The sequence below is a fragment of the Eptesicus fuscus genome, chromosome 1 (assembly GCF_027574615.1).
Source record: "Eptesicus fuscus isolate TK198812 chromosome 1, DD_ASM_mEF_20220401, whole genome shotgun sequence".
Classification (NCBI taxonomy): domain Eukaryota; kingdom Metazoa; phylum Chordata; class Mammalia; order Chiroptera; family Vespertilionidae; genus Eptesicus; species Eptesicus fuscus.
In genome coordinates, this window is record NC_072473.1 from 91107793 (window position 1) to 91123607 (window position 15815).

The 15815-nt window shown below is 48.0% G+C and overlaps 1 protein-coding gene and 1 non-coding gene across 2 annotated transcripts; both read right to left on the reverse strand.

Moving 5' to 3' along the window:
* Window positions 1–4663: 4663 nt before the first annotated feature.
* On the reverse strand, window positions 4664–8512 carry RPL39 (ribosomal protein L39). Its single transcript, XM_028133095.2, has 3 exons — window positions 8412–8512; window positions 6781–6884; window positions 4664–4911 (listed from the first exon to the last, which is right to left on the reverse strand). The coding sequence occupies exons 1-3, from the start codon at window positions 8412–8414 to the stop codon at window positions 4863–4865; spliced, it is 156 nt and encodes a 51-aa protein (XP_027988896.1). The 5' UTR covers window positions 8415–8512; the 3' UTR covers window positions 4664–4862.
* Window positions 5408–5539, reverse strand: LOC114228155 (small nucleolar RNA SNORA69). The gene has a single exon (XR_003614255.1). It is a non-coding gene; the product is annotated as a small nucleolar RNA SNORA69 (small nucleolar RNA).
* Window positions 8513–15815: the final 7303 nt, after the last annotated feature.

Genomic DNA, 15815 nt, shown 5'->3' on the forward strand with positions numbered 1-15815 from the left:
GACAAGTGTTAACTTTTTAACTTTCCCTTTTTATATGCTTGTAGAAAATGACTCTGGCCTGGCCTATGTTGCTGGTGTTTTTCTATCACTTCCTTCACTACTTTCTTATTGATAATGGATATTTTTCCAATTGCTTTTTAGAGTATGATAGGAGAAACATCGACATTAAGAGACACATTGATTGGTTGCACCCTCCCAACTCGGGCTGGGGATTGAACCTGCAACCTATGTACACACCCTTGACCAGGAATTGAACCCGAGACCTTATGTGCAGGCCGATGCTCTAACTCAGTGATGGCGAACCTACGACACGCGTGTCAGCACTGACACGTGTAGCCACTTCTGATGACACGCGGCCGCTGAGGCGGCCACATGCCGAGGATGAAACATTTGTGAAATAATGTTTTTTCCTCAAAGTGACACACTACCCGAATTATGCTCAGTTTGACACACCAAGCTCAAAAGGTTGCCCATCACTGCTCTAACTACTTAACTATACCGGCCAGGGCCCCTCACTGCTATTATATACATCTGACTTTATGAAACATCTGAATTATCAGCCCTTCTTGAATCAATTATTCAAATTGATCAAGACAAGTTTCACTCAGGGTCAGGCTGAGAGCCACATCCTGTCCTGCTTGCTGCCCCTGCCAGTCCCCATCAACAGCTTTGGACAAGCAGCCTGGCAGTGAGCACCATCTCTGCCTAACTTCTCCCATGACGAACTGCCCCTTCTCACTCTTTGGTCCCTGTCTTTTGCTTTATCCAGCACATAGCACATGTCTTCAGGGGAGGGATCCACATCAACCTTCATCCTGCTAACTCCCCATTCCTCTTCTTTTCCTAGCCAGACACTGAATCAACTGCTTCAGTGCAGTGGTCGCCAACATTTCGTACCTCTCGAACCACACCGGTTGACCTATGCATTAGTGCAGTTACATTTCATCACAGGCCTTTGAGGGAGGTCCCATTGGCCTCATGCTGCAGGTGACACTGAGGCTTACAACTGGTGAAGATTTGAATCTGCCAACTCTTTTTTAAAAAATATATTTTATTGATTTTTTACAGAGAGGAAGGGAGAGGGATAGAGTTAGAAACATCTATGGGAGAGAAACATCGATCAGCCGCCTCCCGCACACCCCCCCTGGGGATGTGCCCGCAACCAAGGTACATGCCCTTGACCGGAATCGAACCTGGGACCCTTCAATCTGCAGGCCGACGCTCTATCCACTGAGCCAAACCAATCTGCCAACTCTTGACCACCCCTCTGCTGTGGCCTGCTTCTCAGTAAGCCATCAAGGGAATCACCACAGGGGTGACTGCATGATCTTGCAAAAGCTGACACTTATACTGCACTTCTCGTAAATTAAATCCCCTTCTCCCTTCAGGAAGCACTAACCTAGTCCTTTAGATGAGGAACTACTGGCAATTGCACAACCTAGTGAGGCCACTGGAACCAGAACCTGTGCCCAACTCCCAGGCTCAAAAGAACCCCCTTATACACAGCCAACCAACACTGGTGCCCAACATCCTTTCTCTTTCACGTCTAATCTTACCTATTCAAGGTTTGTAGAGAAAGCTGTGTTCTCGTCAGAGTAGAGTGGAGATAGGGCTGGTCCCACACCCATGTGTGGCAGCTAGTCAGGAATATATCTGCTTTAGAGGTCCCCCCCCCCTGAGGAGCAAGGGGTCCCCAGTCACACACCAGGAGCCCAGCCCAAGGCTCCAGTGCTGGGAAGTCTCCATAACTTCTGGTTGTGAACACCAGTGGGGACTTTGGCTGAGTGAGACAGAGCGCTGCTGGAGTCATAGGCATTCCTCTTAAATGGCCCGTACACAGACTTACTAGGGACTCAGCAGAGGCCACTATTCCTTTGCTGGGCCCTCCCCTACAGAACCAACACACTGGTGCCACATCTGAGTCTCCATCATCCTGGCTAACACTACCCAACTGATGGAAAACTTCCCAAACCTGGTGAAAGAAATAGACATACAAGTCCAGAAAGTGGAGAGTCCCAAACAAAATGAACCCAAAGAGCCCTATACAAAGACATGCCATAATTTACAAAGATTAAAGACAGAGAATCTTAATTTCCCAGACAAGAAAAAGCTAGAGCTCATCACCACTAAACCAGTATTACAAGAAATGTTGAAGTCCTGGCCAGTGTGGCTCGGTTGGTTGGGCATCATCCCATTCACAAGGTTGCAGCTGATCCCTGGGTAGGTAGCATGCAGGAGACAGCCTACCAATTGTCCCTACCCCCCTCCCCTCTCAAATTCAACTTAAAAGTATTAAAGGGTCTTCTTTAAGAAAATAAAGACCAAAAATACAAATCAAGGCCCTGGCCAAGCGGCCCAACTGGTTAGAGCATCATCCCAACACCAAGGTTGTGGGTTCAACACCCCCCGCAATCAGAGCACATACAAGAATCTGTCCCTTCCTCTCTCAAAAAAATCGCTAAAAAATAAAGCAAAAAGTACTATTAAATATATATATATAAATCAATTGGCAATAAATACACGCCAACAATTACTTTAAATACAAATGGATTAAATGCTCCAATAAAAAGACATAGGGTGGCTAAATGGATAAGAAAATAAGACCCTTAAACATACTGTCTACAAGACACATCAGATCCAAGACAGTGAAAGTAGAGGAATGAAAAAAGATTATCTCATGAAAATGGAAAGAAAAAAAGAAAAAGCTGGGATAGCAATACTTATACCAGACAAAATAGACTTTAAGGCTGTAATAAGACACAAAGAAGGAACCAGCATTTCACTTCTGGGTATTTACCTGAAGAAACCCAAAACAGTAATTTGAAAAGATATATACATCCATATGTTCATTGTTGCCTTTATAACAGCCAAGACATGGAAGCAACCTAAGTGCTCATCAACAGACAAATGGATAAAGTGGTGCCTACATACAATGGAATATGACTCAGCCATAAAAAAGAATGAAATCTTGCCATATGCAACATGGATGGACCTAGAGTGTATTGTGCTGAGTGGAGTAAGTCAGAGAAAGACAAATGGCATGATTTCACTTAACTGTAGAATCTAAAAAACAAATGAACAAAACAAACATTAACTCAGAAAACGTTTTATTGGTTGCCAGATGGGATCCCTGAGGGTGTTGGGTGAAAAAACTAAGTGTAAGTTGGTAGTTACAAAATAGTCATGGGGTGGGGGAGGCCCGGTGTGGGCGGACCCTAACCAGTCTGGCTCAGTGGATAGAGCACCGGCCTTCGGACTGAAGGGTCTCAGGTTCGATTCTGGTCAAGGGCATGTACCTTGGTTGTGGGACTGATCCCCAGTAGGGGGTGTGCAGGAGACAGCTGATCAATTCCCATGTTTCTAACTCTCTATCCCTCTCCCTTCCTCTCTGTGAAATCAGCTGGTTAGAGCCTTGTCCTAATACACCAAGGTTTGGGTTTGTTCCCTAGCCAGGGCACATACAAAAATCAACCAATGAATGCATAAATTAAGTGGAACAAATCTGTTTCCCTAATAAAATAAACCTTTTAATATAGTATTGTATGTAAACTGTAACTGAAAAATAAAAAAATTTAACTCTTTAATATCTGGCTTAACACTAGACAACTAAATTCTCTTATTTAATCTCGCAGTCTGTGATGTCGTGTAGCCTTAAAAACTGCTGAGATACATTATATACTGTTTAAAAGTCAAGTTCAAATTAAGAGAAACCACATGCCAGTAATTTAAACAAAGAAAACAAAAAAGAACACTAAGGTATGATGGGATAGTATCTGTTGAAATTAGCTGCTACCTCTGGACCTGAGGGAAATGTGAACGAGTCCTTCTTGCAGCTGAGATTGACCCAAAGAACCCCACCCCGTCCCCTCGCTGCAGTTCCACCCTAATTCCAAAGGTTATGAGGACACTTGTTACTTCCCACCTTTTCCAGACATTTGACATGGCTTGCATAATGGCCTATTATTAGCCATTTGCATATTAGACAAATCCAACTGATTAATTAATCCCAAGTGCTTAGAATAGTGCTCAGCACATAAATATCCAGTAAATTTTAGTTTCTTTAGTGTCAAAATATTTTTTCAATCATTTAAAATTGCAGAAATCTAGTTCATAGGCCATACAAAATCAGGCAGTAGACCAGTCTGTCAATCTCTGGTTCAGATGATGCCTACTTATATTGAGGATGAGCATATAAAGATGCTATTCATTTTAAAAAGAATGTGCTACCCTCAGGCACGAGGATATAAAAAATATGAGGGCAGGACTGGGGGAACGGGGGACAATGGGGGGATAAGGACACATTTGTAATACCTTAATCAATTAAAAAAATGCTTTCCTCATAACAGAAGGTATAAAAGCAACTAGCCACGTAGAGCTATTTAATTACAATTAAATAAAAAATTTAGCTGTGTACAGGCTCTCAGTTGGAGTGTTGTCCCATGCACCAAAAGGTTGTGGGTTCAATTCCCCTTCAGGGCGTGTACAGGAAGCAACTGATTGATGTTTCTCCCTAAAATCAATAAAAAAAATATTCCTGGGTGAGGATTAAAAATAATAATAAGATAAAATAAAAATTAATCTCTTACTCACATTAGCCATACTGAAGTACTTAGTAGCCAGAGAACACTTGTATCATTCAATACAAACCAGAATACAACAGCAGTTTAAAAGGTCTCACATATTTATTACTGAACCATCCTACTATTGCAGGGGGGGGGATCAACAGAGCAAAATCACAAGTCCATTAATTCTCCAATTAAAATGCCCCAACTGTCCAGACAGTAGCATCTTTTCAATCATTTAAAGGTGTAGGCAACCTGGATACAGCATAAATATGTGAGTCATCTCTCATGTGTGATTTCTCATAGGCCCAGTTTGGTTCTTCTCCAATGTCTCCTCTTCGAGTTGTACCTACACAGAAGGAAATTCCAAGTTACAAAAGCAAATCTGACCTCAATTTAGCTTCTCATTCACCACAAACTTTGCCTTTTTATGTACCACAATATCCTTGAAAGGCAAAGGGTCCAGGCTTTTCTTCCCGTTCACAAGTTTGGAGCTCTTTTTGGAGAGTAAAAAATGATTTGCTAGATGTTTAAGAACTAGTCAAATCAAATTTTTACCTCTCAAAATGATTCCAGGGTAGGAAGACACTGTTCTTATGTGGTACTGAAGCAGTGGGTAAGCTCTCCCCTTCCCAAGTGTATGCTCACCCAACTTTGATTCAACAGACCTGAGGTAGATAGATAGACCTCGACAGAGACATGTATATTTTGAAATACATCAAAGTCATTCCTACATAATGGGTCACACTCACACACAAAGTTCCTGCATAATTTTTACAATCTATCAACACTCTCTCACTTTAATAGCAAAAAAAAAGTGAATTGCAGAGCTAAAGCCATCTCTGAACTGTCCATGTCAGCCTGTCATGATTTTACCCTCATAAAGGCAAAATCAAAATGACCAACACAAGATTTTCTTTCAGCAGGATAATGGCAGTACTTCCACAAAATGAAGCACTGTAATTGCAACCTGCTTTCAATACATTTTAAGTCTGAAGACAGCTGAGTCGATAGAAAAATAATTCTACTGTGCCAATTCTCTGGGACAAAAGTGTGCAATGCTAAATATAAAATACCTCCCCAGCTCTAGGAGTCCACAGAGCAAGACGCTAATATTGATAACCACAGGCACCCAAGCTTCTCATACATTTCTTTCAATCCTTACAACCCAAAAGCAGGTCCCACCATCACCAGACAGAGAAACTGATGTTCATGTAGCTATGTTTAAAAAAAAGGGGGGGGGGAGGGGGGGGGGGGACACGGGATGCGCTTTACTATGGATGCCTGATGTTCTCAACAGAAATCCATCAAACTTGTAGAAGGGCTGAGCTGCCAAACAAACCACTTCACCAAGTGTCTCAATGCGCTTTTGTCAGTACTGTATGATGGCAACACCATGTGCTTTAAATTCTAGTTGCACCTGTAACAATGAGATATCCCCCATACACATTAATATGCATAAATAATAAAGACTAGTGTTTAGTACCAAATATACCAAAAGCAGCAAAGTGGTGGCATGTAAGGCTACAGAGGGTGGCGATTTTCACATGGTGCTATTAAACACACCGCACTGTCACTGGCTGTGAGCCTTTGGGCAAATCTCACTGACTTTTCATACTAATTTTCCTTCCCCTTCAAGACCGATCTCAAGGTCCACCTGGTCTCCAAAAAGCAGTGGGGTTGAAAGGCATGCAGGAGTTTTAAGGCCCAGCTTTGCGGGAATTGGCCTAGATGACCCGGGATTGGAAATACTTTACTTTGTAATAATTCTAATGTCTATTCTTCCAAAGCCATCAATTCAACTACTTCTGCAGTGGAAGGCAATATTCCAATCTTTAAAAAGATAAAACACTTAAAAAAAAAAACACAAAAAAATAAGAAAATAAAAAAAACGAAGGAAAAACAAACAACAAAAAAACCCCCACAAACAAACAAAAAGATAAAACACTTCAAAGATGGATTAGGTGAGCATCATGGCCTTCCCTGCTGGGCTGTGCAATAAGATAGCCTCCCATATTATGTTCTGGCCCAGTATGAAGACAACTAGGGAATTAAATATTGGAGGAGTGTCTAAGCCCAGCTGTGGAAGCAGAATTAAAAAATTTCAGAGTGGCGGCACAGGATAAATTGGATTCCATACAACTTTTCATTATTTATGACCCCAAAGCAATCTTAAATTAAAAAACAAAAACAAAACACAGGAGGGTAGTGTCCTTACCTGATTTTATTACCAGTTTTCATCCGAATCCATTGGGGAATGGGCCGATTCTGCTTTTGTTTCTTGGCCAGGAACCTCTTGATCCTGAAAGTCTTGTGGGAAGACTGGGAAGGATATGCAACCAATTTGGGAATATCAGATCTTGCTCAAAATATTCAAAGTCAAGAACTCCCTCAATCCAACAAACATCTAAATGCTTAATATATACCAAAAGCAACCCCCTAAACTCTAAAACCATCATGTCCTTTGTTTTGTTTCTCCCAACTTCTTTGCAGGCAGGTACCATAATTCCCATAGTTAAAAAAGTCAGGAGGTATGGGACCTGGCCCCCCAAAGGAAGCGTATTAATGTGCAGAGATGGGATTCAAACCCTGATCCTTTTCTGTTGAGTCTAGGGCACCCTCAAGTCTTCTGGAGGACCACCACATCAGGGATGGTGAGAGCTGGGGAACTAGGTTTTCAGGAAAGAACACAGCTTTTAGTAAACTAAATAATGTATAACTTGCAAGTCTGTAAGCCTCAGTACCCTTCTTTGTAAAACAGGAGTATCCCCTCTCTCGAGGCTCATTACAAAAGTAATGAGGATTTACACAACGTTCCCCACATTCAGTAGATCTATTCTAACCCACTGGTCACTTTGATACTAATTCTAACTCTACTTAAAAATGAAACTTTTCCAAGAATGACTATCCCCACTTCCCTTTGCATCTTTTGGCTTTCATGAAGAACTCGGGTCAACCTAACCCCAACCGCCGTCCCGGAGCCGCCCAGTTTGCAGGACAATCTGGAGGAATGGCATGAATGCTCGTCTCAAGTCTGGTTCTTGTGGTCCAACACACCCTTGCCTAACAGGGGCCATTTTAATAGCAAAGACTACACCCATCTCCCAGTTCTCAGTAGTTGTAAATTAAATTTCCTTTCAACTATTAAAACTATAAAACACCAAATACTGATCCTCTCCATACCCAGAAGCCTATACACAATTTAAACTTCTCAGGGAACCGTCACAGGAAAAACCCACAACCGTGACTGTCCGCAGTTGGCATCTTACGAAGAATGCCCAAATGGCAAAGATGCTCATATTACAGCGCTCCTTGCTCCAGGAGCTTCCATGGGTAAAGCTCAAGTCCCTGGAAGGACTAAAAAAAACTCCTGGAAGCTCAAAACGTGGTAGGCTCCTGGCAGACAACTTGAAAAAAAAAAAAAAACTTTACGAAAACCAGCAACCCCATTCTATTCTCCATGCCAGGTACGTGCCTTAGGCAGCCAGCAGTTGGGCCACGACTGCCGCGTCTCTCCTCCCCCCACCCCCCCGCTTCTCTCTCTGCCCCAGAATCACAGTTCGCTGGGGCGACGGGAAGCGGAACCCGCTCTAGGCAGCGGCCTGGAGCACAGCGCTCCGCAGTCAGACCTCCCAGCGCCGGCGCAGCCCGCCCCTCCCCAAGGGCTAGATTGCTCAGTAGTTTCCCGCCAGGCCCGCCGACGGGAGCAGGGGCCAAACTCGGCCTTCCCGGCAAAAAAAAGCCTCGAAAAGGCCCCCGCGTCTCGGCGCAGCCCGCGGCGCAGGCCAACTCGCGGGACCTGAGAAGTCGGGAAGCCTCCCCCACGCGGATGGGAAAGGATGGACTTACCATGGTGAAGGAGAGGCGAACGCACGCACCTCGATGGCGGAGAAAGAGAGAGAAGGAAGCGGAAGGACGTATTTAGTGGCACTGCCGGGGTGGGGCTATGGGTACTGAGGCGGTGCCTTCACCACCCTCTCCGGGCGGGCCCTCCCCCTCGCGCGCTCCCAGGGAGCTGTGGGAACGCGGGCTCGGCCCTGGGAAATGCAATTCGCTTTGCCTGTCTCCTGCTGGTGGGTTCCTTGGAGCCTTTCAGTGTGCCGGGGGCACCTGTTTCGTGGGTGAGGATGGCAGCGATCATAAACACCTAAGCAGAAGCGCTTGGAGGCCCAGGGAGCGGGGTGGGCGGGCCTAACCCCAAGGGGTGGAGGAGGGACGGCTAGTCTGAGCGCCAAGGTTTGCGCCTGCGCTTGGGCTGGCAACGCCTTTTCTGAATTGTTTGAAGTACAGTAGACCCTGGGACTGTAAGGTTTTAAACTGTGTGCGTTCACCGACCCTCTGGATCCCGGGTTTCACATCCGCAGACTCAACCAAAACAGTATTTTCCACCCGCGGTTTGGAATCCTATGGTGCGGATGTGGAGGGCCAACCTTATGCATTGGTCTCTAGAGGACTGTCTGCATTGTTCTACGCCATTTTATATAAGGGACTTATATCTGTGGGTTTTGGTATGGGGGCAGGGGTCCTGGAACCAATCCCCTGGTGGATACCAAAAGGGAACTGCCTTTTGGAGAGTCAAAATTTATGTGTGGATTTTTGACTGCGTGGAGGTTGGCCTAACACTCCCCACCCCCCCGCCCCCGTGTTGTTGAGGGTCAACTATAGTGGTCACCTGGCTGGGTGGCGGTGGTGGAGAAAGCAGAACAGCTGGGCAGGGGCTGGACCAGGTGTGCCCTGTAAGCCTACAGACTGCCATAGATCTGTCTGAGCAAGAGGTTGTCAATCAAGGTTTTAAGCTGAGAAAGTTCTGGACAGAACCATTTTTTTGGCTGTTAGGAAGCCCAGACTGGCTTTGTAGTCCACCTTTGGCAAAATGTACAGGAATTAATGGCAGCATTTTGGATGTTAATGTTCCATTTTAATCTTTTCCCATTTAAAAACAAAGGTAGCCCTAACCGGTTTGGCTCAGTGGATAGAGGGTTTGGCTCAGTGGATAGAGCGTCGGCCTGTGGACTGAGGGGTCTCAGGTTCGATTCCGGTCAAGGGCATGTACCTTGGTTGCGGGCACATCCCCAGTAGAGGGTGTGCAGGAGGCAGCTGATCGATGTTTCTCTCTCATCGATGTTTCTCTCTATCCCTCTCCCTTCCTCTCTGTAAAAAAAAATCAATAAAAATATATATATTTTTAAAAATTGCAACTTCTGCTTTCCACTCAGCATTTCCTTACCACAATCATGCTTTATTTTTCTCCATAGAACTTTCTGATATAATATTTTTTCTTTTTTGTCTGATTCCATCCCTACAATGTAAACTCTATGGGGGCCTAGATTGTGTGTTTTGTTCACTGCTGCATTCCTTAAGCCTGGAATAATGCCTCACAATAGTAGGTGCTCAGTACATTTTTTAAAGATTAAACAATTTCTGCCTGGCCAGTGTGGCTCATTGGTTGAGTGTTGACCCATGAACCAGGGGATCATGATTTGCTTCCTGGTCAGGGCACATGCCCAGGTTGCGGGCTCGATACCCAGTAGGGGGTACAGGAGAAAGCCGATCAATGATTCTCTCTCCCTCTCCCTTCCTCTCTTTGAAATCAATAAAAATGTATTTTTAAATACAGACACCATCCTCAGGTTGCTGGCTGGCTGTACACAAACAGGAAGTGGCTGGGTTTGCCCCGGTTTTCAAACCTCTCCTCTCTCCTCACACTTGCAGTCTTTCCTCTTCCATTCTCACTCTCTGTTGATGTTCTTGCTTCCTAGTCACTGAGAAAGTTTGAGCCATCACAGAATTTCCATAATTCACCTGTCACAACCCAGCACCTAGCACTCAAATCCTCTGCCTTCCTCCTGTTCCTACAGATGAAGTACATGTGCCAAGGCCAACTTTTTTGCTTGCGTGTGCCCTCGATCCTAACCTCTGTCACCTATTCAGGAACCGTGTTCTGGCAAGCCTTTCTTTTCTGTCCTGCTTTTCACTGGATTGTTCCCATCAACAAATAAATAGTTGAGCCCTAGCCGGTTTGGCTTAGGGGATAGAGCGTCAGCCTTCAGACTGAAGGGTCCTGGGTTTGATTCTGGTCAAGGGCACATGCCCCGGTTGTGGGCTCCATCCCCAGTGGGGGACATGCAGGAGGCAGCCAGTCGATGATTCTCTCTCATCATTGATGTTTCTATCCCTCTCTCCCTCTCCCTTCCTCTCTAAATGAATAAAAGTATATTTCAAAAATAAATAGTTGATCATCTCTCCCATCTTAAAAACTTGCTCTTTACTTTAGCTCCCTTTCCAACTACTGCTCCTTTCCCTCCTTCTCTTTACAACAAAACTCTGAAAATTCTGTTTATATTTACTGTTTCCAATTTCTCTTTTTTTTGATATATAATACACATACCATAAAAGCCATAATTTTAAAGTATACAATTCAGTGGGTTTTGTTTTTATTTTTAAAATATATTTTTATTGATTTTAGAGAGGAAGGGAGAGATAGAAACATCAATGATGAGAATCACCAATTGGCTGCCTCCTCCACTCCCCACACTGGGGATTGAGCCCACAACCGGGGCATGTGCCCGACTGGGAATGGAACCGGGACCTTCTGATTCATAGGTCGATGACACTCAATAGCTGAGCCATGCTGGCCAGACCAATTATGTGAGAATACTGCTATTTCGAGAACACTTTTATTGTATCCATTAGCAGTGACTTTTCATCCTCCTTCTCCCCAAGCCTTAGGCAACCAATATTTCTGTTGCTATGAGTTTGCCTATTTCATATAAATGGAATCATACTTTATGTCATCATTTGTTTTTGGCTTTTTCACATAGCATAATCTTTTTTAAAAAATATATTTTATTGATTTTCCACAGAGAGGAAGGGAAAGAGATAGAGAGCTAGAAACATCAATGAGAGAGAAACATCGACCAGCTGCCTCCTGCACACCCCCCACCGGGGATGTGCCCGCAACCAATGTACATGCCCTTGACCGGAATCGAACCTGGGACCTTTCAGTCCGCAGACCGACGCTCTATCCACTGAGCCAAACCGCTTTCGGCCACATAGCATAATCTTTTCAGGGTTTCTTCATGTTGTAGCATGTGACAGTACTTCATTCCTTTTCATGGCTGAAAAATATTCCACCATGTGGACATATTTTGTTTGTCCATTATCAGCTGATGGATGCCAGGGTTGCTTACACTTTTCGGAAGTAGTGAATACTATAAACAGTCTGCTTAAATTCTTGCAGTCCTTTCCTGTTTTGGTGTTTTCAATACAGCAGCCAGAGGGATCCTTCTGTTGTAAAATATTGTCAGGTTATATCACTCATCTGCTCAAAACATTGCAGTGGTTCCTACTAGTATATCATCCTATATCCTATATAATAAAGAGGTAATATGCAAATTGACCATCACTGTAACACACAAGATGGCCACCCTCATGTGGTCAAAGATGGCCGCCCCCATGTGGACATAAGATGGCCAGCAGGGGAGAGCAGTTGGGGGGGACCCAGGCCTGAGGGGAGGGCAGATGGGGGGATCAGGCCTGCCGGGGAGGGCAGTTGGAAGTGACCAGGCCTGCAGGGGAGGGCAGTTGAGGGTGAACAGACCTGCAGGGGAGGGCAGATGAGGGGGACCAGGCCTGCAGGGCCAGGCAGTTGGTGGTGACCAGGCCGGCAAGGAAGGGCAGTTAGGAGCGACCAGGGCCAGCAGGGGAGGGCAGTTGGGGGTGATCAGGCCTGCAGGTGAGGACAGTTCGGGGCAACCGGGCCTGCAGGGGAGGAGAGTTGGGGGCGATTGGGCCTACAGGGGAGGGCAGTTGGGGGCAACTAGGCTGGCAGGGGAGGGCAGTTGTGGGGGACCAGGCTTACAGGAGAGGGCAATTGGGAGGGACAAGGCCAGCAGGGGAGGGCAGTTGGGGGCAACTAGGCCTGCAATGGAGGGCAGTTGGAGGTGACCGGGCCTGCATGGGAGGGCAGTTGGGGCGACCGGGCCTGCAGGGGAGGGCAGTGGGGGGGGGACCAGGCCTGCAGGGGAGGGCACCAAGCCTTCAGGGGAGGGCAGTTGGGGGCAACCAATCCAGCAGGGGAGGGCAGTTAGGGGCGACCAGGCCAGCAGGGGAGGGCAGTTAGGGGTTACCAGGCAGGCAGGGGAGGGCAGTTAGGGGCAATCAGGCCAGCAGGGGAGGGCAGTTAGGGGCAACCAGGCTGGCAAGGGAGGGAAGTTAGGGGTGACCGGGCTAACAGGGGAGGGCAGTTGGGGCAACCAGGCCTGCAGGGGAGGGCAGTTGGGGGCAAACAGGCTGGCAGGGGAGGACAGTTAGGGGTGACCGGGCTAACAGGGGAGGGCAGTTGGGGCAACCAGGCCTGCAATGGAGGGCAGTTGGAGGTGACCGGGCCTGCATGGGAGGGCAGTTGGGGCGACCGGGCCTGCAGGGGAGGGCAGTGGGGGGGGGACCAGGCCTGCAGGGGAGGGCACCAAGCCTTCAGGGGAGGGCAGTTGGGGGCAACCAATCCAGCAGGGGAGGGCAGTTAGGGGCGACCAGGCCAGCAGGGGAGGGCAGTTAGGGGTTACCAGGCAGGCAGGGGAGGGCAGTTAGGGGCAATCAGGCCAGCAGGGGAGGGCAGTTAGGGGCAACCAGGCTGGCAAGGGAGGGAAGTTAGGGGTGACCGGGCTAACAGGGGAGGGCAGTTGGGGCAACCAGGCCTGCAGGGGAGGGCAGTTGGGGGCAAACAGGCTGGCAGGGGAGGACAGTTAGGGGTGACCGGGCTAACAGGGGAGGGCAGTTGGGGCAACCAGGCCTGCAATGGAGGGCAGTTGGAGGTGACCGGGCCTGCATGGGAGGGCAGTTGGGGCGACCGGGCCTGCAGGGGAGGGCAGTGGGGGGGGGACCAGGCCTGCAGGGGAGGGCACCAAGCCTTCAGGGGAGGGCAGTTGGGGGCAACCAATCCAGCAGGGGAGGGCAGTTAGGGGCGACCAGGCCAGCAGGGGAGGGCAGTTAGGGGTTACCAGGCAGGCAGGGGAGGGCAGTTAGGGGCAATCAGGCCAGCAGGGGAGGGCAGTTAGGGGCAACCAGGCTGGCAAGGGAGGGAAGTTAGGGGTGACCGGGCTAACAGGGGAGGGCAGTTGGGGCAACCAGGCCTGCAGGGGAGGGCAGTTGGGGGCAAACAGGCTGGCAGGGGAGGACAGTTAGGGGTGACCGGGCTAACAGGGGAGGGCAGTTGGGGCAACCAGGCCTGCAGGGGAGGGCAGTTGGGGGCAAACAGGCCTGCAGGGAAGGACAGTTAGGGGTGACCAGGCCGGCAGGAGAGGGCAGTTAGGGGCAACCAGGCTGGCAGGGGAGTGGTTAGGTCTTGATCAGGCTGGCAGGCAGAAGCGGTTAGGGGCAATCAGGCAGGCAGGCAGGTGAGCAGTTGGGAGCCAGCAGTTCCGGACTGTGGGACTGTGAGAGGGATGTCCGACTGCCTGTGGGATCAGGTCTAAACCAGCAGTCAGACATCCCCTGAGGGGTCCCAGATTGGAGAGGGTGCAGGCTGGGTTGAGGGACACCCCCCCCCAGTGCACGAATTTCATGCACTGGGCCTCTAGTGTGTGTGTGTGTGTGTGTGTGTGTGTGTGTGTGTGTGTGTATCCTATCTAATAAAAGAGTAATATGCAAATTAGACATCACTCCGCTACAAAATGGCAGCGCCCATAGCCACAAGATGGCGGCACACAGTGCTCTCAGCCCCGCCAGAGTCCCCCAGTCCAGCCCCTCTGGAGTCCCACAGTCCGGCTGGGAGGCACTTGCGCCCAACGCACCGGTCGCGGCCAGGGTGTGCGGCTGGGAAACGTCCGAGCCGCACGCACCGGGGGAAGCGTCAGATCCCCACGCGGCCTGCAGCCGGGGTGTGCGAAGCGTCAGATCCCCATGCACCGGTTCCCACTGCCAGTGACCAGGTGTGCGGCTGGGAGGCGCCTGGGATGTCTGGCCAGGGATCATGTGGGATGCGCCCACTCCAGTAGAAGATCAAGCCTGGCTGCTCTGCGGCCTCTGGAGTGTCTGGGGCTGAGCAGCAAGGCTGGATTGTTTGGGCCTATGGGCCTGGCCAGGGGTCATGGGGACCAAGTGGACAGGCGGGATCCGCCCACTCCGGTGGCAGATCCAGCCTCACTGCTCCCCAGCCTCTGGCATGTCTGGGCCTGTCAGCCCCTCCATGAGGCTGGATGTTGCTTTCAGGGGACACACAAGTGGGCGGGGAGTTGACTCTGGGTCTTCTGGCGCAGGGGGACTTGATGCTGTGTCCCACTTTGTGCTGGCTCAGACTGGACAGCAGGGAGGAGGAAGTCCCACCCAAACAGAATCAACCAGAATCACCCATTGGTCAGACAACTCTCAGTGGTCTGACAGCAGGGAGGAGGAAGTCCCACCCTTAGAGAATTGACCAATGGTCAGACAGCTCCCTGCCACCTGACAGCCAGGACTCTCATCCACCTGACAGCAAGGAGGTTGAACTATCTCTAAACATCTACTATTGATACAAGGAAGCTCTGCAGCCGAAAGAAGCCAGCATTATTGACAAAATGTCTGAAGACCAACGTGCTTCTGATCTTAAAAGAAGGTGGCAACTGTGACAGAATGTATCTGAAGAGCAGCTATTGGAAAAACGTCGCTCTGAAGCTGAAAGAAGCCAGCGTCATCGACAAAAAATGTCTAAAGATCAACGTGCCTCTGAACTTGAAAGAAGGTGGCAGTGTCCACAGAATATGTCCAAAGAACAGTCAGTAACAAGTACTACCAATACTGGTAGGATCTGCCTTCTCATCGAAAATGGAGTACATGAGGATGCAATTCTCGAACATAGTTGTGGTGCAATGACTATTAGATGTCAATTTTGCCTATCACTAAATTTCTCTGATGAAAAACCACCTGATGGAAAATTTACTCAATGTTGTAGCAAAGGTAAAGTCTGTCCAAATGATATACATTTTCCAGAATACCCAGCATATTTAAAAAGATTAATGACAAATGAAGATTCTGACAGTAAAAATTTCATGGAAAATATTCGTTCCATAAATAGTTCTTTTGCTTTTGCTTCCATGGGTGCAAATATTGCATCGCCATCAGGGTATGGGCCATACTGTTTTAGAATACACGGACAAGTTTATCACCGTACTGGAACTTTACATCCTTCGGATGGTGTTTCTCGGAAGTTTGCTCAACTCTATATTTTGGATACAGCCGAAGCTACCAGTAAACGATTAGCAATGCCAGAAAACCAGG

What these genes read in the sequence shown, in the direction of transcription:
- RPL39 (XM_028133095.2), bottom strand. An exon ending in AAAACTGGTAATAAAATCAG is followed by an intron (nt 4,912 to 6,780) that starts GTAAGGACACTA and finishes CCTTCTGTGTAG; the next exon opens with GTACAACTCGAAGAGGAGAC.